This window comes from Schistocerca nitens, chromosome 1 (genome assembly GCF_023898315.1).
Source record: "Schistocerca nitens isolate TAMUIC-IGC-003100 chromosome 1, iqSchNite1.1, whole genome shotgun sequence".
Classification (NCBI taxonomy): domain Eukaryota; kingdom Metazoa; phylum Arthropoda; class Insecta; order Orthoptera; family Acrididae; genus Schistocerca; species Schistocerca nitens.
The window spans coordinates 739,048,156-739,072,831 of NC_064614.1; the positions used below are offsets into that span (position 1 = coordinate 739,048,156).

The window sequence follows — 24,676 nt, forward strand, 5'->3', positions numbered from 1 at the left end:
AAAGAAAATTAGTTTCAATTTTAGCCACTAGGTGCAAATCTACCGCTAAAATTAGTTTCAATTTTAGCCACCAGGTGCAAATCTATCACTGCGCGCTGTGAACTGCTAGAGAGCCTGTATAGGGAGAGAGTGGCCAACCGGACGATACGGCGGCCATTTTTCTGCCAAACTGCGGGCGGGACTTTTGAGTGGCCAGTAGTGGAGTAGTGGAGTACACACTCACCGAATCAAAAGCACAAGACAATATGGCGAAATCATTCGTTAAATGCCTTTCTTTACAGCTACAATATACTCATAGTAGCCCACTACGTACAGCACAGGAAAATTTGATACAGTGGCTGTCAAAAATTATTCGTTACTTGCATTTATCTCCTAAGTTCGTTTGCTAGACAAATTGCAATGAAAGTAACGTAAATAAAAAAAATAGTATATAGCATTTGTTTTGTATCGGAAGTGCATAACGCTAAAGATTTAACGTAGCTGTATTAAGTCAGATAAAGGAAAGTCGTAAGCAGTTGTTTACTTGTATCATGCAAAAAGTGTGAGACGTATTAGTACTTCTTGTCACGTCTTCAAACTTTTTGCATGTCACAAGTAAACAACTGCTTACGACTTTCTATCATATATATATGTATATATATTTGGTCGTTATTACAGTAGCCTACATTTAACATTACCTGATTTTTGTAATCTTTTTCGTTTGTTATCTACGAGAGGTATTCAGTAAAATATATAATCAGGCAATGTTAAATGTAGGCTACTGTAATAACGACCAAATATAACAAGAAAACTACCGTATCCCTTCTACCCCACAGTAAGTAGGCCTATTAAAAACTGTCTTCAAGAGGACCTACAATTATTTACTACGAATAATGTTTCAGCAACCACGACAGCTGTGGAAAACGTGCTTACAACTTACCTGCGTCAACAGTCAGGCAATAATACTGAAACCAAAATAATGCCTAGTGTTCTGATTCGGAACGTAATAAAGTTTGACGCTATGAAGTCGAATGAGCATGGCACAACAATTACAGGAACTTTCCGTTTCCAGCAAACATGTAGGCCTACCGACTTCATCACAAAACACTTCATTATTTCAACTCTTATTTAAGATAGCAAACGCTAATTACGTACTAAAAACGATGTACAACTGAATCGAACATGCATGCACAACGCATAACAAGTCTCTCAATAATTCAAATACCTTTTAATCGTTTCACAAGTCCTTTGAACTTCAATTCAACTCAAAAGCACGGCGAACATAGGAAGCGCGAGAGACGTTTGGCAGAAAACTCGCGCCAAAGCTAATCAACCAATCACGGGCAACTTCACCTATGGCCACACTCTTTGTATACAGGCTCTCTATGAATTGCGGCTCTTACAGTGATGCTTTGAGAGAGTTCAAATGGTTCAAATGGCTCTGAGCACTATGGGACATAACATCTGTGGCCATCAGTCCCCTAGAACTTAGAACTACTTAAACCTAACTAACCTAAGGACATCACACACATCCATGCCCGAGGCACGATTCGAACCTGCGACCGTAGCAGTCACGCGGTTCCAGACTGAGCGCCTAGAACCGCTAGACCACCCCGGCCGGCCTTTGAGAGAGTATCGTCGACAGAAACGTGTGAGGAGGGCCCGATGTCATTAAATGACTTAACGAATATGATAATGAAATTCGAAAACACGGGTGAGCTTGGCGTGGCACCTGGAAGAGGAAGGCATCGTCTCCTGGTGGAAGTTATTAACGAGGTTGCTGTTGCTGTAACCGACCATGCAGCACGTGCGCCGGTTTTGCTAGTGCTCCTGCAGTGTCACATCAACAGTTCGCAAAGTTTCGCCGTCTATTTTGCAATCGTACCTGTACAGGATAGAGACTGTGCCGCGACAGTAACCTCATGATCCGTAGCAGCGTTCTGTATGCGCTCTTCGGTTTCTGGCATGCATCGAAGTTGATGACATGTGCTCGAGTAATATTCCACGGAGTGACGAGCCACATTTTACGCTACAGGGTGTACTGAATATACAGAAATGCCAAATTTGGTTGGAGTTAAACAACGTGTTACGTACGAAGAACCGTTGCCCTCGCCGTATGTGACTAAGCAGTGTGGATTCACAAGCACATTTATTCCCAGTCCGTTCTTCTTTGAAGAGAACACACCTATAGGCCCTGTCAAGTGTACTGTGACGCCTGCACGTTATCAAGACCCTCTTGCACAGCATGTGATTACTGCGTTGGAAGAGCACAAACGTGTGGGAACCATTGATTTCATTCAAGATGGGCAACACCTCGTGTCACTCACCCAGTGAAAGATCTGCATAGCCCAACCTTCCACGTACGTGTTGTCTCGAGACGCTTTCGTGATCCATGGCTTGCAAGAGCACGCCAGATCTGAAACCATCTGACTTTTGTCTCTACGGATATCTAAAAGAACGCATTTACCAATGACACGTTTGGTCTCCACCTGATCTGAAGGCCAGTATACAACAAGAAGTTGCTCAGATTCCACTGCAAGTGCTGCAAACAACGATCACGTCGTTTTACGGATACAGCATCTCGTCGACGTCTCCGGTGCTCCTATTGAACAAGTTGTGTAAGCGGCGGTCAGTAATAAAATCGACATATCTTTCTCACTTGTTTGACGTATTCTGCCCATGTCCCGTTCCTGACCCATTACATATGGAAACACTGCTATACGTTTTTCTAGAATTCACAGCGCCAGATTTGCTTCTCGTAGCCAAAATCGGAACTATTTTGTTTTCCACCGAAAATCGATTCCTCGTTAACGGATTTGAATGTCTACTAAGTTTCGCTGCCATACGAAAATTACAGCCAACACTGGACCTTTGTGAGTAGCTGCACTTTAATTATAACCAACCAGTGGTAGCAGAAGAATGGCATCAAATAAACTAAAAACTTTCTATTTTTAACCCAGTCGTCTACTATTTTTGAGAACTGATTTGTCATTGAAATATGATTGTTTTTTACCATACATTTTTGTTTTTGACATATAGTACCTGATTATTTACGAAACATGAAAAGATATGCTATTGCTATGCACTATTAACACTATAATAATTCACTCACACATCCATTGTTTATGGTACACCGTGAATCATTTTTCATTTTTCGTAAATATACACGCTTAGGAGCGTTATTTTTGTTGGAAAATATCGCTAACTTTTGGCTTGAAGCCTTAGCGGATTTTCTGTCTTGCTTGGTGGTCCCTTAAAAGTGTAGACAGGGGGAGTTAAACATTCTTCAAAAGTTGCACTGCCACATGGAGCAGGAACATTCGGTTCTAGGTTCACTATGTGGTAAATTATGCTTTCATCTAACATTGCTATATCCAGGAGATATAAATGTATCTTTTTACACTCCTTGGCGTATCTTCCCTTCTGCAGCGCACTCTGTTGTCGCATCGGCACTCTTTTCTTGCGCCACCGCGCTCTGTTGTCTATTTCCAGTTTCTCTGTTGTCCAACATGCTACTGTTTTCATCAGTAGATGATGTATCGCTTGCAGTGTCATATCTTCGCCATTACTCAAACTACTAAAATCGCTTTCTTCCAAAAAAACGCCGAATTCTAGTGGCTCTTATTTCATAGGGATGACCCATGTTGTCACTCACTAAGCTCACGATACACAGAGTAAATGCGTGTAATCTAGAATTAATGCCTGAATTTCGCGAACGTACAACTAAGGGTATGGATGTAGAACTACTGCAGAAAGCAGCGAGCTACAGAAAAGTCGGGTGTTAGGTCTACAATCTATAACAGGTGAAACTGTCTTTGTACCGCACAACACGGAACTGCTATAACGGCTGCACCCATCACTGAATGCGAATTGGTTAATACTCCTACTTACAAATTTGACAGTCACTGAATGTGACGGTGATTTTTCCAACGAACAGGAAAACGTAATCAAAATAATGTCCAGTCTTCTGCAATGTCAGCATGTAATAATGAGCTCTCACTGCACTGTAATATACGTGGTTCACAGCAGCAGACTCTTAATCGAATCACTGAAAATCCTTTCAAACGACAAATGTATTTGAAGTGCTGTTGTAATTTCACTTAAATAACTGACTCTAGTCCCACAGACCACTCAGCAGGATACGGAAAGCTCAGGCTCTAAATGTATGTCACTATATACCTCCTATATGTATGTGGCAGAATACTGGCGTACCTACGCGTATGACTGTAATACAGAAATATCGTTCTTGTATACTGCTGTCATGTGGTGTCTAGATGGTACTTATAGACGTGTATAAATGTTCAATTCTCTGTCCGGTGCTTTTGAAAGAATTGTTACTAGACATACAAAAGAACATTCTATTATTAATTTAGATACGTAGTCATTAACCTTGGAACACTAAAGGGGGCAAAACGTTACACTTTTACTAAGCCAACGTAGCTTTACTGTTCCATATTTTATTCAAAGGAAGTTATAATTTATAGTTTATGCACTAGTTACCTACAATTATAAGGTCTCCAGTGGATGTTACATACAAAATAAATAAAAGTTGCGCTGTTGTACACCCTATACTGAAAATTCCACATTGATGGGAACCGCGAATTAGTATCAAATACAATCGTAAATTTTTCGAGTCTTTTGCAATCTAGGGTTAAATACAAACATTTTTGGTTAGGCGTTACCGTGACTGTTACTGTTATCGAACAACGGGTTCACCGTTGCGTGCCACTATTTGTTTATGTCCACTAGGCGTTTCAGAGGTTTAAATCTCCATCATCAGACGGATTTATGTGGATTAATATGGCAGGCGTGTGCTGTGATGCGACTTTGGAGTAACCTGTTGCACGATCCAGGGTAGAAAAAAACCACGTTATCTTTCACGCTGCCCAAAAGGCTTTAATTGTAGGTGGTCGAAATATTGGCATCATACTTTCCTTGGATAGAGCTCGGCCGATTGTTGTGTAAGCTGCAACAGCGTACGTCAGCGAAGTAATCTTCTGTTCTCATTCATATTTTTCCCTTCAACGACCTTGTCGTTGCGTCTGTGTGCCCCCAGCACCTTCTTAATTTCTTCTTTTCAGTAGTCGTTAGAAGAAAACTTTTTTTTTTTTTTTTTTTTTTTTTTTTGTGAACTACAACCACAATTAGGTATCATTTGATAGGTTGTACATCGTATATATGAATATTTAAAGGAAACTGACAATGTCACGTATGCCTTGTTAACGCTTACTGCATGAAAGGTGATGGAGTGTCTTCATTAACAGAAAGGTGTAATGAATGATTACCTATATTAGTAGACATTGGAACGCCAGTGGAGATGAAACGGCAGGCAGAACTCAAGCTCTGGGTGGAAGGCCAGCACAGGTGTTGGTCCTGCTTAAAAACAGGAAGTAGCTAGACGGACGTCGTGGCACCTGAGCTCTGGAGCACATTAGGGTGATGGCCGGCCGTTATTGTAGCAGGACCGTAAGGATAACCGGGAACTCTGCAAATCTTGGACGAAGGGGGGAGGAACGAAGAAGCGGCACCTCGGAAACCATGCAGGCCGGGTTATTTCCAAGGATTTTTACACAGAAGCGTACCATTGTACAAGTATAGGTTTTTCCTCGCAAACTTTCCACGCTGGATTACAAAGTCCTTACGATGGTTGGTCGGCGTTCGGAAGAATCTGTAGACAGGGAGAATATTCCGTGGTTTTGGGAATACGATTCGTTTTCAGAATTACGAGGGTGGGGATCCGAGCCTTGCTGGGAAGCCAGCGGTGGAGAGACGGGGTCTTCCGTTGTGAGCGCCCGTGTGTGAGGGTCGCTCGGTATCAGCTTTGTTGGTATAGACGGACTTGCTGACTTTGCTCTCGGGAGAGTTTATAGTTAGAACAGTTAGGCACTGTAGTGTTGCGAACCTATACGATTCTGGACTTCACGTCCGGGTTGGAAGTCATCGTTGAGTACACAGCGTTCAGTAATTGAGAGCACTTCTTCTGCGTATACTTACGTTATCTGAATTTCGTCCTTGTGGCTCGGAGTTCGAGTTTCTCGTCTGTAGAACACAGAGAGGAGAAGACAGTATTAGAGTATATTAGTCGGAGGACCGCCTTCTGCCGTCCTGGTGTTTGAAAGAGTTTATTTGTGGCTGGAGTTCTTCCATCGTCACAGACGAGTACGAAAACCATCACTTCGACGCACTGGACGCAGTACATACGGTGATATCGCAAATTGCTTCGGCTTACTATAAACAGCTATAAAGCTAAACAGCTGTGGTCACATTAGTTTATTTCCACCGAGGTTCCACACCACCGTAGATCACCTTTGAAAGTAATGTCTTCTAGTGTTTGGTACGTAGATGATGTCAGTCATATCGTGTTAGTGATATTAGACCGCACAGTCGTAATAAGGGGCAGAGTTGGGAAATTGATTAATAATTTTAGTTAGGAAATATAGACAATTATACTTAAAGGATTGATTTTAATCTATACTAAATGTATATTGAACAACAACGCTTATCATTTAGTAGTATTAGTTGCCTTCATCATTCATTTATGTTTGGATTGTAATTTATATGTAAAAAAGAGGATTAAGAGATCCTAAGATCTGCTTCAGGGGGTAGTCAGACAGGGCCAAATTATCATTTTAGCATATGATTTTCCGTTGCACACGTTCATTTTTACACTCGCCTGGAGTAGCATCTTGGATTGTGTCCATTAAAATTGCAACACCCTAAGGCGCTATGAAAAAAAGTCAAATTGACATGAAGAGTACTACATGCCTGGATATGCAAACTACACAGCTGCACAAAACTTAAGGTCGAAAGTGGCTTTCGCACGATGTCTCACTGCCAAGTAACATAGCTCGATAAAACTTGGACCATATGTAGAAAGAACTGCTACAAAAGGTAGTCGGAAGAAATACGCAATGGGACGACACAAGAAATGACACTTTTATTTAAAATCAATTACACTGGACTCTTGGACATTACAAAAGTCGAGAAATGGTTCTTAATAGGGTGTGTAATTACACGAACGGTAATGTATACTCTGCAGTAAGCTCTCATACAGGACACAAGAATGGTAAGGAGCTCCTGAGGTAGGTTCCATTCGTCCACCAGCGCAGCTGACAACTGCTGGAGTGTCGCTGGTGCATGTGGACATGCTGCGATATGCCTCCCCAACGAGCCGCACAAGTGCCCCACGGGATTTAAGTCGGGGGGACGGGCAGGTCACTCCATTCGCCGAATGTCTTCTCGTTCCAAGAGCTTCTTTACCTGTGCAATTCGTGACGATCGCGCATTGTCATCCGTAAAAGTAAAGTCAGGGCCGAATGCTCTCCTCAAATGACGCCTGTGGGGAAGGAGCACAGTGTCACAATGAAGTTCAACAGTGAGTGTATCATGTACCAGTAGCATGTACATGTACAAAATAGCATTATAACTCTCCACAGCATAACACCTGAACCAGCAAAACTATCACGTTCGACAATGTTCCTGGGTGCAGTATGTGTTCTCACTTCACGCCATATGAGGGTACGTCTAAGACTGTCGAACATGGTCGTTTTTGTGGTCCATGTGTTACTGTGTGGGGAGCCATAATGTGGCGTTGAGGGTACTCACCCTCAAATATTTCAGTCACTGACCAGCAGTATTGTGCCACTGTACCCCTTCCCCATATGATTCTTTTCAGGAGTGCGGTTTTGCCCTCACTTCAATTTTGTGGATGACAATGTGCGACCGCATCGTTCGACGCAGTTGGAGAAGCTCTTGGAACGAGCGGATATTCGGCGAATGAACTGGCATGCCCGTTTCCCCGACTTAAATCCCATCTGGAACATGTGGGACGCGTTGGGGAGTCGTATTGCAGTACGCCCACATACGGCAACGATCAGCTAGGAGTCATTAATTACGCTTGTGGAGGAATGGAAAACCCTACCTCAAGAACTCCTTACCAATCTTGTGGCCAGCAGGAGGCCACGTTGCCGTCTGTGGTGATCACGCATCCTATTACGAACCATGTTCCGCTTTTTCCGATGTCCAGGGGACCATCATAAATCTCGGTAACTTCAGTGTAATCGTTGCCTTTGATTAAAAGCGTCATTTCTCTTAGCGTCAGCCGGCCGCTGTGGCCGAGCGGTTCTAGTCGCTTCAGTCCGGAACCGCGCTGCTGCTACGGTCGCAGGTTCGAATCCTGCCTCGGGCATGGATGTGTGTGATGGCCTTAGGTTAGTTAGGTTTAAGTAGTTCTAAGTTGTAGGGGACTGATGACCTCAGATGTTAAGTCCCATAGTGCTCAGAGCCATTTGAAACATTTGTTAGCGTCTTTGCATATTTCTTTCAGTTTTTATCGATCTGTGTTACCCGATAGTAACACATCTCGCTAAACTGACTCTCGTCCTTGTCCTATTCCTAGATATTCGGATCGATCCTGAGAAAACGATGATCAAAGTTGTCGAGATGCTTTATTTGTCTTTTAGCGAATAATCGCGGTTTCACACTTTTGCGCCAAGTGTTCGAAACCCGACTACTATTTTTACTTTTGTTTCGCGTTACATACCCATGTTCGTAGAAGATTACTACACGACTATCTTCCAATGAATACTGAAATAGCGTTATCCTTATTCGGTCTACTAACTGTATATATGGTGAATGAATTAAAAAATAAATAAATGAAAAAAATTATTTGAAATTGTTTTCCGTGGAATTCCTGTTCAAATGGCTCTGAGCACTATGGGACTCAACTGCTGAGGTCATTAGTCCCCTAGAACTTAGAACTAGTTAAACCTAACTAACCTAAGGACATCACAAACATCCATGCCCGAGGCAGGATTCGAACCTGCGACCGTAGCGGTCTTGCGGTTCCAGACTGCAGCGCCTTTAACCGCACGGCCACTTCGGCCGGCTGGAATTCCTGTGTCCATCTTTGTTTATAATCAACTGCGAGCGCCAGCTTTCGAAAAAGTGATCCATTATGCATGGTCTGCCAACGCGTGAAGTCGCCAGCAGTGTTTCTTTCCCGAGTAAGATTCTTCTGAAGAAATGTCACAATGGCAAACCTGCCTTCGCGTGATGTTCGTGTTGTCCAGAATAACTGTGTTTCGAATGTTGTACAATTGGTATCATCCAATGGAATTCACGAAAACATTCTGAGCAATAGCCACAAGAATAAAATAAAAGAATTAAGAATTGATAAAAGAATGAAATATAACAATATGAGAAATTAAAAGGATTGTAACCCCAGACAAGAAGAAGGGACAGGATGATAGGACATTTGTCAAGACATCAGGGAATAACTTCCATGGTACTACAGGGAGCTGTAGAGGGTAGAGCAGTCGCAGATTAGTCTAGTGCGATATTTGTTTTATCGATTATTTGGAAATTTGTGGTAAGCTCCTATGGGTCCAAATTGCTGAGATCATCGGTCCCTAAGCTTACACACTACTTAATCTAACTTAAACTAACTTACGCTAAGGACAACACACACACACCCATGCCCGAGGGAGGACTCGAACCTCCGACGGGGGTAGCCGCGCGAACCGCGACAAGGCGCCCCCTAGACCGTGCGGCTTTATCGATTAGTATTAATAGGAATAGTAAAACACGAAGAACAACCAGTACCCCAGCAGCGACTTAGCAGTGCATGTCTGCACGATGGTTCAAAATGGCTCTGAGCACTATGGGACTTAACATCTGAGGTCATCAGTCTCCTAGAACTTAGAACTATTTTAACCTAACCAACCTAAGGACATCACACACATCCGTGCCCGAGGCAGCATTCGAACCTGCGACCGCAGCAACAGCGCGGTTCCGGACTGAAGCGCCTAGAACCGCTCGGCCAAAACGACCGGCTCTTCACGATGGTAGTAGCCAGCGCGGTCCAGGCGGCGCTGTCGCCGCTGGAGAACTGGTTGTTCTTCGTGTTTTACTGTCGCTGTTAATACTAATGGATAAAACAAAAATCGCACTAGACTACTCTCCGACCGCTCTATGGAATGGGCACATAAAATTCCACTTTAAAAATAATTTTGTTTATAGCACCTGTCAACACTGGGTGTCTTGTGAAAAAGCTGGCGAGCATTATTTGTTTGGGCTGACTCCAGCTACACATGCAAAAACGATATTGCAAATATCTGCTGAAACATCAGAGAAACTGCGCCTGACGACTCTAAAGAGAGACACGCTGTATGCCGGCCGCGGTGGTCTAGCGGTTCTGGCGCTGCAGTCCGGAACCGCGGGACTGCTACGGTCGCAGGTTCGAATCCTGCCTCGGGCATGGGTGTGTGTGATGTCCTTAGGTTAGTTAGGTTTAAGTAGTTCTAAGTTATAGGGGACTTATGACCTAAGATGTTGAGTCCCATAGTGCTCAGAGCCATTTGAACCATTTTTTTGACACGCTGTATATTACCTACAGAATAAACGTATGACACTTATTGTGAAACCAAATTGTGATTTTACAATTAATGTAAACATTTATCTAGTAACCTTTCACGGACATGGGTAGATAAATGAAAAAAAAATTAAAGGAACTAAAAGAAATAATTGGGTTTCAAACACGGGACACAAAAGCGACAAGCCGCGACGTTAGCCACAACTTCTTTAATTTTTTTGTTTTATTAATTTATTTATTTTTTTTATTAGGCTCACGGTCACCTTCAGGATGGAGGAGACAAGACGGGCAGGGATCGAATCCCGAGACCTGGTCCCGATGCTCCCCATTCCCATCGCTGTGCTACACCCTCACACGCTCATTTTTACCTTACTTTTCTTTTTGCACATACAGGGTGTCCCACTTAAACTTTTCACCTCCAATATCTCTGGAACCACAATAGATATTGACAAACGGCTTTCACGGGTATGAACGTACGGCAAGGGCTCACGCATATAAATACTATGAGACATTATAAACCGTGTGCAAATACTGGTTTCCACACAAACACACATTTGTTAATGAACCGCTACGGTCGCAGGTTCGAATCCTGCCCCGGGCATGGATGTGCGTGATGTCCTTGGGTTAGTTAGGTTTAAATAGTTCTATGTTCTAGGGGACTGATGACCTCAGATGTTAAGTCCCATGCTCAGAGCCATTTGAACCATTTGCTTTATTGAACTTTTTGACAGTACTGCAATGGACATAATAGTAACATAATACCTATAACCACCGGCCAGAATAAACCAAATTAATGGCTGTCTAAGGATCGCACAGAGGGATACATGCTACTTGTACGTAGTTGTACATGAATTACACGGTGGTACATGCCACGTGCAGGAGATGTCACTGAACATCTTTAATGACTGCGACACAATTGAACCGTTGCAGATGGTGCAATGCATACATTAACGTGCAGCAGTAGAAACGAAACAAGCATACGTCTTCTCCGTAATACATAAAGTGTGCTCCTGTGGGCAATCACATGTCTCACAGCATGTTCGAAGAGAGCGCCATTTGCTTCACAACACCGCTGTGCACGCTCCATCACGGATCAACTCACAGGTGTTAGTGTTTGTGGTGTTTTTGTAGCACATGCAGCAGTGATGCGAGCTTTCATGCTGGCCATTGTTTTTTGGACCTGCTGATAACCACATCTTTCACATGACCCTAGAGAAAGAAGTCCATGGGGGTAAGGTCTGGCGACCGCGCTAGAAATCCCAGAATGACACTACCCCATCCAATCGATTGAGGTGGAAATTATTGGTTTAGCGCCTGTCATGCATCATGTTGATACTACATCATTTGACGCAGTCCAGGTAAGGTACATCTCAGGAACTGCTCATACAGTCGTCTGTAAAGAGTGTTCAAAAAAGGTTCAAATGGCTCTGAGCACTATGGAACTTAACATCTGAGTTCATCAGTGCCCTAGAATTTAGAACTACTTAAACCTAACTAACCTAAGGACATCACACACATCCATGCCCGAGGCACGATTCGAACCTGCGACTGTAGCAGTCGCGCGGTTCCGGACTGAAGCGCCTAGAACCTCTCGGCCTCAGCGGCCGGCTGTAAAGAGTGTCATCAGTGAAATACGGGTAAATGATATGTCCTACAATATTGCACCATATCATTGACACTCCACTGCCACTGATGTTCAACCTGGCGAATCCAGTGTGGGCTTTCTGCTGACCAGTAGTGCATACTGTGTAAGTTGATGTTCCTATGATTTGTAAACGTGGCCTCATCAGTAAACGGTACCATACATATAAAGTCAGGGCCTTGCTGCAGAACCCATTGACAGTATTCCAGGCGATTGTGAATGTCGTTACCACGGAGGCCTTGATTTAGCGCCATATGATATGGGCGGTACCTATGCCTGTGCAGAATATGCATCTTTGTTGTTCGAGGGATTCCCATCTGACTCTCCATTCCACGAATACTTGCATGAGGATTTATTGCAGCGGCCGCCAGAACACCTACCTTTGCTGCTTCATGTGTTACACCTCAGCTATGTCTCTGCGTTTTTGGAGACAACCGCCTTGTCGTGAGAAGTCCTCTAACAATGTTCACGAAGGTAGGGCGGATCGGACGACGTCTATTATGGTACCGCTAGGCATACACCTGTGCCGCACGTGTGCCATTTTGGTACCATTCTCCGTACAGTAGTATCATGTCAACTATTTCCTTGTTTGTGAATACCGTGTCAAATGCGTAAAACGGATGGACAGGTAAATTAATATCAAGATTACAACACTGACATCAATTACAGTGTACAGTACACTGGTGCCATGAAGCTGTATATACTTCCACACAAAACAACTTGCTTCGTAGTGAGTCACTTCCACACAGACCGTCGATTGCGGCCCGTTCCTGTGCACAACTGCAGAGGTCGAATGGTTGACGTGGGCGGTGTAACGGGGTGGTGTACACCGGCCGGCACTGTTCTGCAGTCTGTAAGTAGATAAATGCAATACGCACAAAGGACTCCGTTACGTATGTATCGATGTTTGCAGTAGGAATCCCTATTATTACTTTCGGCCCTTGAGATAGCAGTGAAAGTAAGAATATGCACGATAATTATATCGCGATTACGAGCAACGTGTGGGCCACACTTCCATCACGGGAAGTGCAATAGCGGCGCGTTTCGTTCATTTCATGCCCCAACTTCGCGTTCCAATTTCTCGGGATGTAAATGACGTATTGCAATACAAGCAATACCATTATTATAGCGATGTCTATTTTATTGATTGCATGTGGAATAATATGGGCTGACCATTTAAATAAAAATATAAGTTTGTGTTGAAACCAATACTCATACACGGCTTAGAATGTCTCATAGTATTTACTTTTGCGAGCCTCTGCCGTACATTCACCGTGAAAGCTGTTTGTCAGTATCTGTTGTGGTTCCAGAGACATTAGCGGTGAAAAGTTTATGTGGAACACCCTGTGTGGGAAAGCAGATTAAAACCAGTTCATCCATCCGCAACCTGGAAACCCCACAAGTGATAAAGGATGGCAGGCGGCCCGAGTCCAAGATGTCGGCGCGTCATATTTCGTTCCTAGTCGAGTGAGCGCCTGCCACGTGGGGAACACGCCAGCTTTTAGTGGGGGTGTGGTAAAAACACTGTTAAGAAAATTAGCAAGATACGCGCGATAGCGGGAACAGCGCACAACCTCCGCATGTGCAGTCTGCAAGTAATAAAAAATGGTTCAAATGGCTCTGAGCACTATGGGACTCAACTGCTGTGGTCATCAGTCCCCTAGAACTTAGAACTACTTAAACCTAACTAACCTAAGGACATCACACACATCCATGCCCGAGGCAGGATTCGAACCTGCGACCATAGCAGTCGCATGGTTCCGGACTGCGCGCCTAGAACCGCGAGACCACCGCGGCCGGTTCTGCAAGTAATACCAAAAATCAAGGCACGAGTGATGAGAATCTCCATATAGATATACTAAGGTCCAGCCCTTTATGTAGAAAACCACCTGAGACTTTGTGGCACAAAAATATTCCTCCACTGCGTAAAGAAAGGTCTCTGGGGAGTAACATGTGGTGGCACATGTAGAAAACACGTGACCATTTGTTGCCCCAATAACCAGACATCTGCAATGCCACACAGTTGAATTGGTGATGCCAGCATCACATGGATTTCGGTCCCACCCAGATCCTATAAAGCCCTCCAAATCCTCGAACGCCATGCACTCTGCCTTACTCTCCATATCTGCCTCCCGTCCCCACTTGGATCCTCTGTGACCTCACCCCCTTCTCACATCTTCTCCTTCTCTTTGAACACATCCTTACCCTGCACATTATGTGCAGACTGGATTTCCCCAACCCCTGGCATCACCTCTCCCCTCTAGCCCCAGCCCATTGCTGCGCCTTTACCATAGTGTTCCACCCAGTTTCCATCTCCACGACCTCCACCTTTTTTAACAGTGTACCTTCCAGCGCCTAGACCTCCCAGATGTTGAGCTTTGCGCTGAGATTTATCCCTCCTACCAAGTTTAACCCCACTTTCCCCCTTCCCCTCCTCAGGGCTCCCTCTCCCACCCTTTTCCCTTCCCCTGGGCCGTTTTTTCCTCTCTCCTGTGCCCCCTCCCTTTCCCGTGCACCCCTTCCGCATCTCTGCGCTCTCTCCCGAACTTGTCTTCTCTCTCCCTCTCCCACCCCGCCTGTCTCCTGCTCCTCTGTGCGCTCCCCGATCCCCTTTCTTTTCATCCCGCCCCCTCCAGAACCCCTCAGCCTCTGCTCCTCCCCTATCCCCTCTTTTTCCTCCTCTCAGGCCTCCCCTCCCTCGGCAGGTCCCTCCTAGCAGTTTTTATTCTTTGTCGTGTGTGCTCAGTCTCGTGCAGTGCTTTTAAAGTGTTGTCGTTCTGGTGTTTTCTAACACCGGCCAACTTTTAATTTGTGCGCGTGACTTCAGTGTATTTTACGTGCTCTGCAAATCGCCAAATGTGTTTCTTATCTTTATGTGCACTTTAAAGTCCCACAATGAACGTCTCTGTGTAAGTGTATTTTTTAGCCCTCACTGTCCCCCTTATTGTGTTTTTATGTCCACCTTTTTATCGTGTTTTATATGTATCGTTTTCATCTTTTTACTAACTGTATCACTCGGCTGAAGAGCGGCCCACCCCTGCCCTTATGGAGCGGAGGAATGAAATCACAATAAAGGGAAAAAATCGAGGTTTTTAGTGTAAATTGTAACAGGATAATGCACCGGTCCGTAGGCGACGAAGGACGCGGGTGCGATCGCGGGGCTGAACGTGCTGCGCATCATCAACGAGCCGACGGCGGCAGCGCTGGCGTACGGCCTGGACAAGGGGCTGAGGGGCGAGCGTAACGTGCTCATCTTCGACCTGGGTGGCGGCACGTTCGACGTGTCGGTGCTCACGATCGACGAGGGCTCGCTGTTCGAGGTGCGCTCGACGGCGGGCGACACGCACCTCGGCGGCGAGGACTTCGACAACCGGCTGGTGGGGTACCTGGCCGAGGAGTTTCGCCGCAAGTTCAAGCGCGACGTGAACGAGAACCCGCGCGCGCTGCGCCGCCTGCGCACCGCCGCCGAGCGCGCCAAGCGCGAGCTGTCCGCCACCACCGAGTCCACCATACAGGTCTGCTACAGTACCACGTGCCTGCGTCTCCGTTTGTGGCCATCCTTCCTAATGATGCTACATGTTTTGCCGTCAGGTACATCAGCCAGAATCTGAAGCCACTTTCTCCACCACCTCCTCTTTCCTTATACACGCAGGATGGTGCCGTGCTGATGCTACAAACTTTAAGTGGTGATGGAGGAGGGTAAATAAATCAATTCGAGGCTAGGGACCCTGGTCTGGAAATGGATGAGTCGAAAGTTATAAGCGAAAATCGTTCTGCTGCTTCAGACAGTAGAATACGTGTACCGATACTGTAGTTTCCAAGACTGTAGGTTAGGCGATTTTCGGAGGTGACAGTATGGACGAAAACAAGAAAAAGCTGTCTGTTAGACATTGGCACTAAAATGTACATCTTAAAAGCTATGGGCACTTGTTCCTCTTCGCTACAGTGAAACACGTCTCTTCTACTAAACAAATGCCCATAGCTCTTAACGTATGCATTTTAGAACCCATGTTTATTGGACAGTTATTTCTTGTTTTGGTCCGTACTACCTCCTGCAGAAATATGGAAGTCCAAGAGCTTGCTGTAGAAGAGATTTGTTTCGTAATATCGAAGATCAACAAGTAGTCAAACCCCTTAAGGTATGCATTTTAGGTCCCAGGTTTACTAGATCTGTTTTTGTTTTGGTCCGTACTACAACCTCAGGAAGTTGCTGAGTCTACTATCTTAGTAATAACAGCACTGGCACAAGTACTTCACTGTCAGAGATATCAAAACTATTTTCTCTTACAACTTTCGACCCGGTCGTTTCCGAACTAGGATCCCCTCCCTCAAATTGAGACATTCTCTTCTCTGTCATCCCTAAAAGTTTATGTATCATCTCGGAATCATGCTGTATACTTGTAACAAGCGGGTCTTATAGACTGACCCTTTTTAATTTTTCTCATTCTTATACGATCTGAAAGTCACTGCCTGGAGTTCAGTTTCCTAAAGATGATGATGATGATGTTTGGTTTGTGGGGCACTCAACTGCGCGGTCATTAGCGCCCGTATAAAGTCCCAATTTTTACATGGTCCAGTCTAGCCACTGTCACAAATGATGCTGATGATGAAATGATGAGGACAACACAAACACCCAGTCTCCTGGCAGAGAAAAAAAATCCCCAACCCGGCCGGGAATCGAACCCAGGACCCCGTGAGCCAGGGGTAGCAACGCAAGCGACTAGACCACGAGCTGCGGACGGTTTCCTGAAGGAGTATGACGCAATTCTCGGAAAAAATACTCGAAAAAATTGCCCTTGACGATTGACTGATAATGGTGAGTGCATTCTTCGCCTTTGTACAGTATAAATTATTATTCTTGTTAAGCTAAAGCGTTACACTAAACATTAATGTAAGCTAATTATTATCATTATTATATTAAAGCTTTCGTATCCCGCCTGGAAGGCGACGCGTGGGTCTGATCCAGAAAACAGAATGGATAGGCCGAATGTAGGAAGTGAGCAGGAGTAGGTGAGGTAAAATTCTCGGTACAGCTTTTTACGTGAAAGAACGTTTAATTATTAGTCAATGACACATGTAACTTTATAACTGAAGAACCGGTAGGTGCAAAACCATATTCCCGTCGTAAGTAGTACATAGTCTCAATAGCAAGCTGAGGTTGAAGCGATGTTTCCAGGCCGTCTACTCTTGATGAAATGGCTGTCTCGTAGTTCCAACCTACGCCATGGCATCGTAGCTATCGATACCACAAAAGCATTTTATAAATTTTGTCATAATTATTATTAAATACTTCTTGGAAAAGAAGAAAAGGAACTGTAACTCCCTCACCCCCGGGCTTTCAACCCTGGATGCGTGCCTGAAACTACCAAACAGCCATCTAATCCAAAACGAAACTAAAAACACAGACGAAACCCAGTAAACACGCGACAATGTTGAGGATGCTAAAATAGCCGCCGTTAAATATCTTCTGAATGAATACCACTTCCAGTGCCTCAGATTCACGTTGCATTTGACACAGACAGACCGAACGGTACCAGTGTTCAGTAAAGAATATGAAACAACTGTCTGCCAACCTGATGCTTTTCTTGTACTAGGCAGAATGGGTCATGTCAAAACTAATAAGGAAGTAATAAATTACGTGGAAAGCGAATGGTCAGATTTTTTACATATGTGTACTGATGAATCCCAAACTTATTGGGACTTGGTTGCGAATATTATTGCCCTAGGCTGCAGACAGCTAAACATTTTTTTATTATCTCCATTAAGCAGCATTTACATTGCAGAAGTAACAGCTATTAAAGAAGAAATTAACTGTGGAACTGAAAACCGAAACAAAACAATAATTCTGACTGACTCTAGAAGTGCTTTGGAGCAATTAGCGCATCGAAAGTGGAAAGTTGTTTCTACGATGTGATGGATTTAGTAATGAAAGCCAACAATAAAAATAAATCCGCATATTTAATAAACGGGTAAAGGGACACTCGGGTATTCGGCATAACGAAGTAGCAAAGAAGGAGCTTCCACTTTAACACTTTCTTCATGTTTTTTTTTAAAAAAAAAAAAAAAAAACAGGCGTACGATCAATGGAAACAGGAGTGACAAGTATCTCAGCAGAAAAATGGCTTTTCGTTCGCTTCAGTGCAGTGCAGTATACCAACAAATCCGTGATATGGTCAGAAAAATCTTCCAAGGATATGTGTGTTATTAATCATTAGAATAAAGTTGAGACATGCATGTTTCCCTCCACACCTCTATAGGATTTCAGTGGTAGACTCTCCCACATGTAATGAATATCCAGGAGACGACGCAGATCCTGATCGTATCATTTTGAGACATTTCAAATACGCTCCACATCAAAATAATACTGCGGAAAAAACTCGCAAAATGAAGAATCCTTTGCCAACAAATATTAAAACATTCACGAGTGATAACAACCGCAAAATCAATGGTTTGATAGTACATCAACTACAAGACACGGAGACAAAACTCTGACACAGAAAATACTGAATTTGTATTTTGTATATCCATAAAGTAGTACTAAAAATGTAGTTGCACTCACTAACTGAAGCAATTATAATGGCTTCACAGTTTTCCACCGAAAGCAAATAAAATTAATTTCAAAATTATCTTCTGCCTGTGATGTAAGCAACGGTGCCTCTGGTGATTAGTTCAGGAACTGCCAAATACAACGCTTTTCAAACACCTGCAGATTTGTCTGACGTGGCGAATAGGTCCCAGATGACGGTACACGAGGAAACGTGTTGGACTTCCAGTGGCAACAGGGCGGGCGGTAAAAAAGTAACTAAATGCGATTTGCCGGATATTATGCGGCACTGGACCCAAAGCGAAAAATCAGTATATCATCCAACACGAGTTCGGGAGACTGGAGACTAATTTATATACAGTCATCGAGATTTACGTTTTCCATGGTTTCCCTAAATTGCGACGGTCACTCCAAAATAAATGCACAACGGTTTGTTAAACATCCAATTTATTCTCCATATCTCCGATATTTTTGCAGTATGTTGATATAACCTTAGAGACAAAAGGTCATTTTTCCATATAATATGCGTTCCTTTGAAACGCTTTGCGACGCTAATGTACTAAGGCCTATGTGTCTGCGCGGTAGAAGTCAGGACCAGCACGTCTGAGCCACTGTTTAGCAGCCTTCACAAAGGAGTTATCGTCTTCAAATATCATTCTGCGAAGATACTCCATCAGTTTACAGACGAGGAGGTAATTACACGGTGCCAGATCCTGGCTGAGCGGTGGGCGTTTCAATTCTGTGCACTCAAGCTTCATACCTCGCTAGTGGTTTTCTCACTGCCATGCGGCCGGGCGTTATCATGCAACAGCAAAACGTCGTGGTTTTGACGATTTTGTCGAACGCGACATGTTGAAGCATTACGGTTTTAAAGGGTTGCCACATACGCGTCATAACTGATAATGGTTCCGTGTGCCACAAACTCCTTCTCTATGACTTTTCCTACTGAAGGCGCTATGTTGAACTTCTTCTTCAGCGAGTTTCCATGATACCATTCCACCACTGGCTTTTCGTTCCCCCTTCAAAACTCCCGCAGTGCCAGAATCGCTACGAAGCAAGATCCAGCAAATGTTTTAGGAGGCCCCGCGCCTGTGTGTAAAAATATCAAGTTATGTACGATTGGTATTCTACCTACCGACCAACAGAAAGATGGTGATGTCTAAATCTGCAGTGTGTAGTAACAATTTTAGCTCATTTGCAGGGTGTTTCAAAAATGACCGGTATATTTGAAACGGCAATACGAACTAAACGAGCAGCGATAGAAATACACCGTTTGTTGCAATATGCTTGGGACAACAGTACATTTTCAGGCAGACAAACTTTCGAAATTACAGTAGTTACAATTGTCAACAACAGATGGCGCTGCAGTCTGGGAAACTCTATAGTACGATTTTTCCACATATCCACCATGCGTAGCAATAATTGGCGTAGTCTCTGAATGAAATTACCCGAAACCTTTGACAACTGTCTGGCGGAATGGCTTCACATGCAGATGAGATGTACTGCTTCAGCTGTTCAATTGTTTCTGGATTCGGGCGGTACACCTGGTCTTTCAAGTGTCCCCACAGAAAGAAGTCACAGGGGTTCATGTCTGGCGAATAGGGAGGCCAATCCACGCCGCCTCCTGTATGTTTCGGATAGCCCAAAGCAATCACACGATCATCGAAATATTCATTCAGGAAATTAAAGACGTCGGCCGTGCGATGTGGCCGGGCACCATCTTGCATAAACCACGAGGTGTTCGCAGTGTCGTCTAAGGCAGTTTGTACCGCCACAAATTCACGAAGAATGTCCAGATAGCGTGATGCAGTAATCGTTTCGGATCTGAAAAATGGGCCAATGATTCCTTTGGAAGAAATGGCGGCCCAGACCAGTACTTTTTGAGGATGCAGGGACGATGGGACTGCAACATGGGGCTTTTCGGTTCCCCATATGCGCCAGTTCTGTTTATTGACGAAGCCGTCCAGGTAAAAATAAGCTTCGTCAGTAAACCAAATGCTGCCCACATGCATATCGCCGTCATCAATCCTGTGCACTATATCGTTAGCGAATGTCTCTCGTGCAGCAATGGTAGCGGCGTTGAGGGGTTGCCGCGTTTGAATTTTGTATGGATAGAGGTGTAAACTCTGGCGCATGAGACGATACGTGGACGTTGGCGTCATTTGGACCGCAGCTGCAACACGGCGAACGGAAACCCGAGGCCACTGTTGGATCACCTGCTGCACTAGCTGCGCGTTGCCCTCTGTGGTTGCCGTACGCGGTCGCCCTACCTTTCCAGCACGTTCATCCGTCACGTTCCCAGTCCGTTGAAATTTTCCAAACAGATCCTTTATTGTATCGCTTTTCGGTCCTTTGGTTACATTAAACCTCCGTTGAAAACTTCGTCTTGTTGCAACAACACTGTGTTCTAGGCGGTGGAATTCCAACACCAGAAAAATCCTCTGTACTGTTGTTCCAAGCATATTGCAACCAACGGTGTATTTCTATCGCTGCTCGTTTAGTTTTTATTGCCGTTTCAAATATACCGGTCATTTTTGAAACACCCTGTATAAAAGTGAGCGCTGGGCACACCACACATTATGCGTCATAAGCTGACAACACCGCAAAACCTACGGAGGAATCCCCTAGTGCTGCCCGAGGTAGTCGTAATAACCCGATCAATTAGAGTACGGGTCTATTGATTACCAATAAGAGAGTAATTGAAGTATTACGTATTCATTGTTCTAAGTTTACTATTAGGCTCATTCATTTCTTCTGCAATGTATTTACTTTCCTTACAGTAATTTCGCTAAGAATCATCTAGAGTAAAGGTTGCTTTCTTGTTGGTGGACAATTGTTGTACAGTATGTTGTAGTTTCGTGATTCATGTTTTTTGTCAGTCGCTGTGGACTGACAGGTTACAATACTACTGTTCAACAAGAGTAGAACGTATTAAGAGGGTCATATATAGTTTCATCTAGTGATTGTTAAATTTTCCGACAGGAAAATGAAAAGCGCTGAGGAATAAGGTAAACTTGTTTTGTTTATGTGTGCCACCAAGGGTCTACGTACAACGCTTACAACTATGTAGGTATAAATTGTCGGTATTTGATCTGATAATAAAATGTTATCGTTACAATTCATTTACTTCCGAATACAATAAAGGGTTATTTGCCATTGAGACACTAGGGGTGGGACTGATTATTTGAAACGACCCATAAAATAGCATAGGATTCGGTGCCAGGTTTCAAACAGTGCAGCCATCCATCCTGGTGGATCCTTGTTTGTGAAGAAAACAATTTCTTCTGTGGCGCTAAACCATTAAAAATAACATGAATTGACTCAGTATCTTCATAGGTAATGTCTAAGGTTCTAGCTTTGTAAACCAGAGGCGCGATTTCAATCCTTATAGCACGTTAATTTTTTTTAATGGTTATCAAAATGATTGTGATCGTTTTTATTCTTTTAACCTGATTTTAAATAAAATTCGATTCTTAAATTTAATATCTGATCCTTGAACATCTCATTTCAATTACTGCATTAACTTTTTCACCTTGCACAAATTTAATGAAGTGAATTTGTAATTAAAAATTTGATTGCTGTAAGACAGTGTTCATATTTTCGGATGGCGCGAAAAGACTGAATGGTTTAAATGTTTGTATGACGATAACCATCCAAGAAAATGTACATATCGTTTTGAGACAAAAGTAAAGTGCTGTTTTATGTTATATCCTATACTTTAAGGTCTAAAGCAAATCAATGGCCTCTTCTTAGCATTTGCTAAGTGCCGCGCATTAACTGACCTCTCACCACATTCTTGCACAGAACGCATCTCCAGAAGTCTCGTAACGTCACAGAATTTCACTGAACAGTGTCTGCGTGTTTCTTTGTGAGATCCATCAACTTCCTTGGAACCCACCTGGTTCAAAATGGTTCAAATGGCTCTGAGCACTATGAGACTCAACTTCTCAGGTCATTAGTCCCCACCTGGTGCAAACCTATTCAACCTCAACTGCTTCAGTATTCTGCACACACTCCCTTCTCATACTGTCATTCGCGTTGACTGTTCGCTCACCGCTTTTTGTTCGTCAATCAGAATCAGATTTAGAATACAGTGCATATTTTCAGGAATCTGTGTAGTGCTTCATCAGGCACTGCACTTGTGGGCGCGAGTGTTGGTGCATCCACTTTCATCAGATAATCCGCTTGTCCAACAGTTAACTGTAGTGCGATCAACAGCGTTTGCTCTTGTGAACGTTTCTCACAGTCTCGTCCTCAGAACACAGGAACTCTACAACAGCATGTTGCCTCAGACAAACATTAAGTACAGCAGTCATCTTGACGGAGTTCTATGACAGTGCGCCTTGCAGAAACAAGTTCAATTATGAGAGGTGTTCAGTGAGTAATTGAACACTTTTTTTCTTCACCAATTTCGGTTAAAGAATACGGAATTGTTTGTGAGATATCGTGAAATATTCCTGCTTTTGCCCCTATAGTATAATGAAGCTCTGATGATGGCCGCTGTATACATAGACTTCAAAATGGCGTCTGTAACAGAGTTATGATCCAAGCTGTGGCCTCTGCGTCTCCTTAGAGTTCACACGACTCGGTAGTGATGGTAGTCCCAGTCGGTACGACGTGGAACGGCGTCCGTCGCTCACGACAACGCCACCCCGTAACTAGTAGAAAAACACAAACTCCTAGCGTGGTTTTCTTTTCTTGTGAGTCCGCGACAGACTTTTCAGCTTGTTCGAACTGGCTAACTATAGTTCTTCTTTTTATTATGCCCGTTTAGATACTGGATGTTGAATATTAATAATATAAAGTCTTGAATCTTCAATGCATCACCCAAGCCGTGGCCACATTATGGAATTGCGAGAATGTTAAGTTGATAAATTGTTATTCCGTCGTCAAGACGTCGCTACGTCGCGTGTTTAATAACTACACGACGCAGTTACAGAGATAACATATACTTAAGCAATGTTCAGAATGCGTCGTAATCTTGGGACTAATCGATGACTGTTCACTGTTAAATGATCATGAATTCATTTAGTTCATAATATTTTATTAGTCAATTTTCACTAATACCCATGATAATGTCTATTCAGTTTTGTAGGTGACATGAAGAATTAAAGTTTGAATCCAATTTTATGGTTCCTTGTAACTAATTGTCCCTATGCTGAGCACGCACACCGATTTCTCACTCAGGGAATTGCTTCCGTTGGCATCAGTAATCCTGTCGTTGGCGACAACTTCTGACAACTCGGCGCAGTTGTACGTTCTTCGTGTTTGCGTGTGTCTATTACCTACTCGAGACTGGTAATTGTTTTTCTGTCGGCGACCTTTCATTTTTCAGTGTCCTCGAATGTTCGTGCTTATTCAGCATCACGAAGGCTAAGTCCCATCACAAATCTCACACGATTTAATTTCGTCTTGAATCTCACTATCCCGTTATCTTGCTAACGGTAAAGATGACTTTGCTTTTCTGAATAATACTTCAGTCTATATCGCAAAACTTTCAAATTTCCGATTAGCATAAAACAATCTAGTAGCGCTTACATGCATGCTATTATCGCAATAGTACTACAGAGCGACTAGATAGCTACTAAAGCTAACATTTCCATTTCCGAGTTACACTGTAGTCACATCGAACTTCCTTTTCGATGCGGCTAGGACTCTCTTCCATGGTAAATGTTATCTTTCACTGTATTTCATCAGTCCCCTAGAACGTAGAACTTCTTAAACCTAACTAACCTAAGGACATCACACAACACCCAGTCATTACGAGGCAGAGAAAATCCCTGACCCCGCCGGGAATCGAACCCGGGAACCCGGGCGTGGGAAGCGAGAACGCTACCGCACGACCACGAGGTGCGGACAAATGTTATCTTTGACCAATTTAGCATCTGGGCTTTAACCTTCGTTATTAGTTATTTTGCAATTCTTTCTTTGGTGTTTTTGTTGCGTATCTTATCAGATTCTTTCATTCAGTCTCTATTTCATGATAAATATTATTATTCACCTGACATTCCTGTTAATCACATTATCGCAAGTGTAAAATTTGTCGTCAGTAGCTGCCGTCACTATCAGGATGACTTAATTTTCCTACTTCTTTCACCACAAGGGGTTGTTTATTAGGGTTTCTGTAATTAGGGTGTTA

The 24,676-nt window shown here is 43.6% G+C and overlaps 1 protein-coding gene across 1 annotated transcript in view; it reads left to right on the plus strand.

Moving 5' to 3' along the window:
* Positions 1–24,676, plus strand: part of LOC126236920 (heat shock protein 70 B2-like) — a 133,766-nt gene that overhangs the window by 55,901 nt on the left and 53,189 nt on the right. The window contains exon 4 of the mRNA XM_049946579.1: positions 15,125–15,508. Coding sequence (XP_049802536.1) covers positions 15,125–15,508 — 384 coding nt within the window. The remainder of the gene's footprint in view (positions 1–15,124; positions 15,509–24,676) is intronic.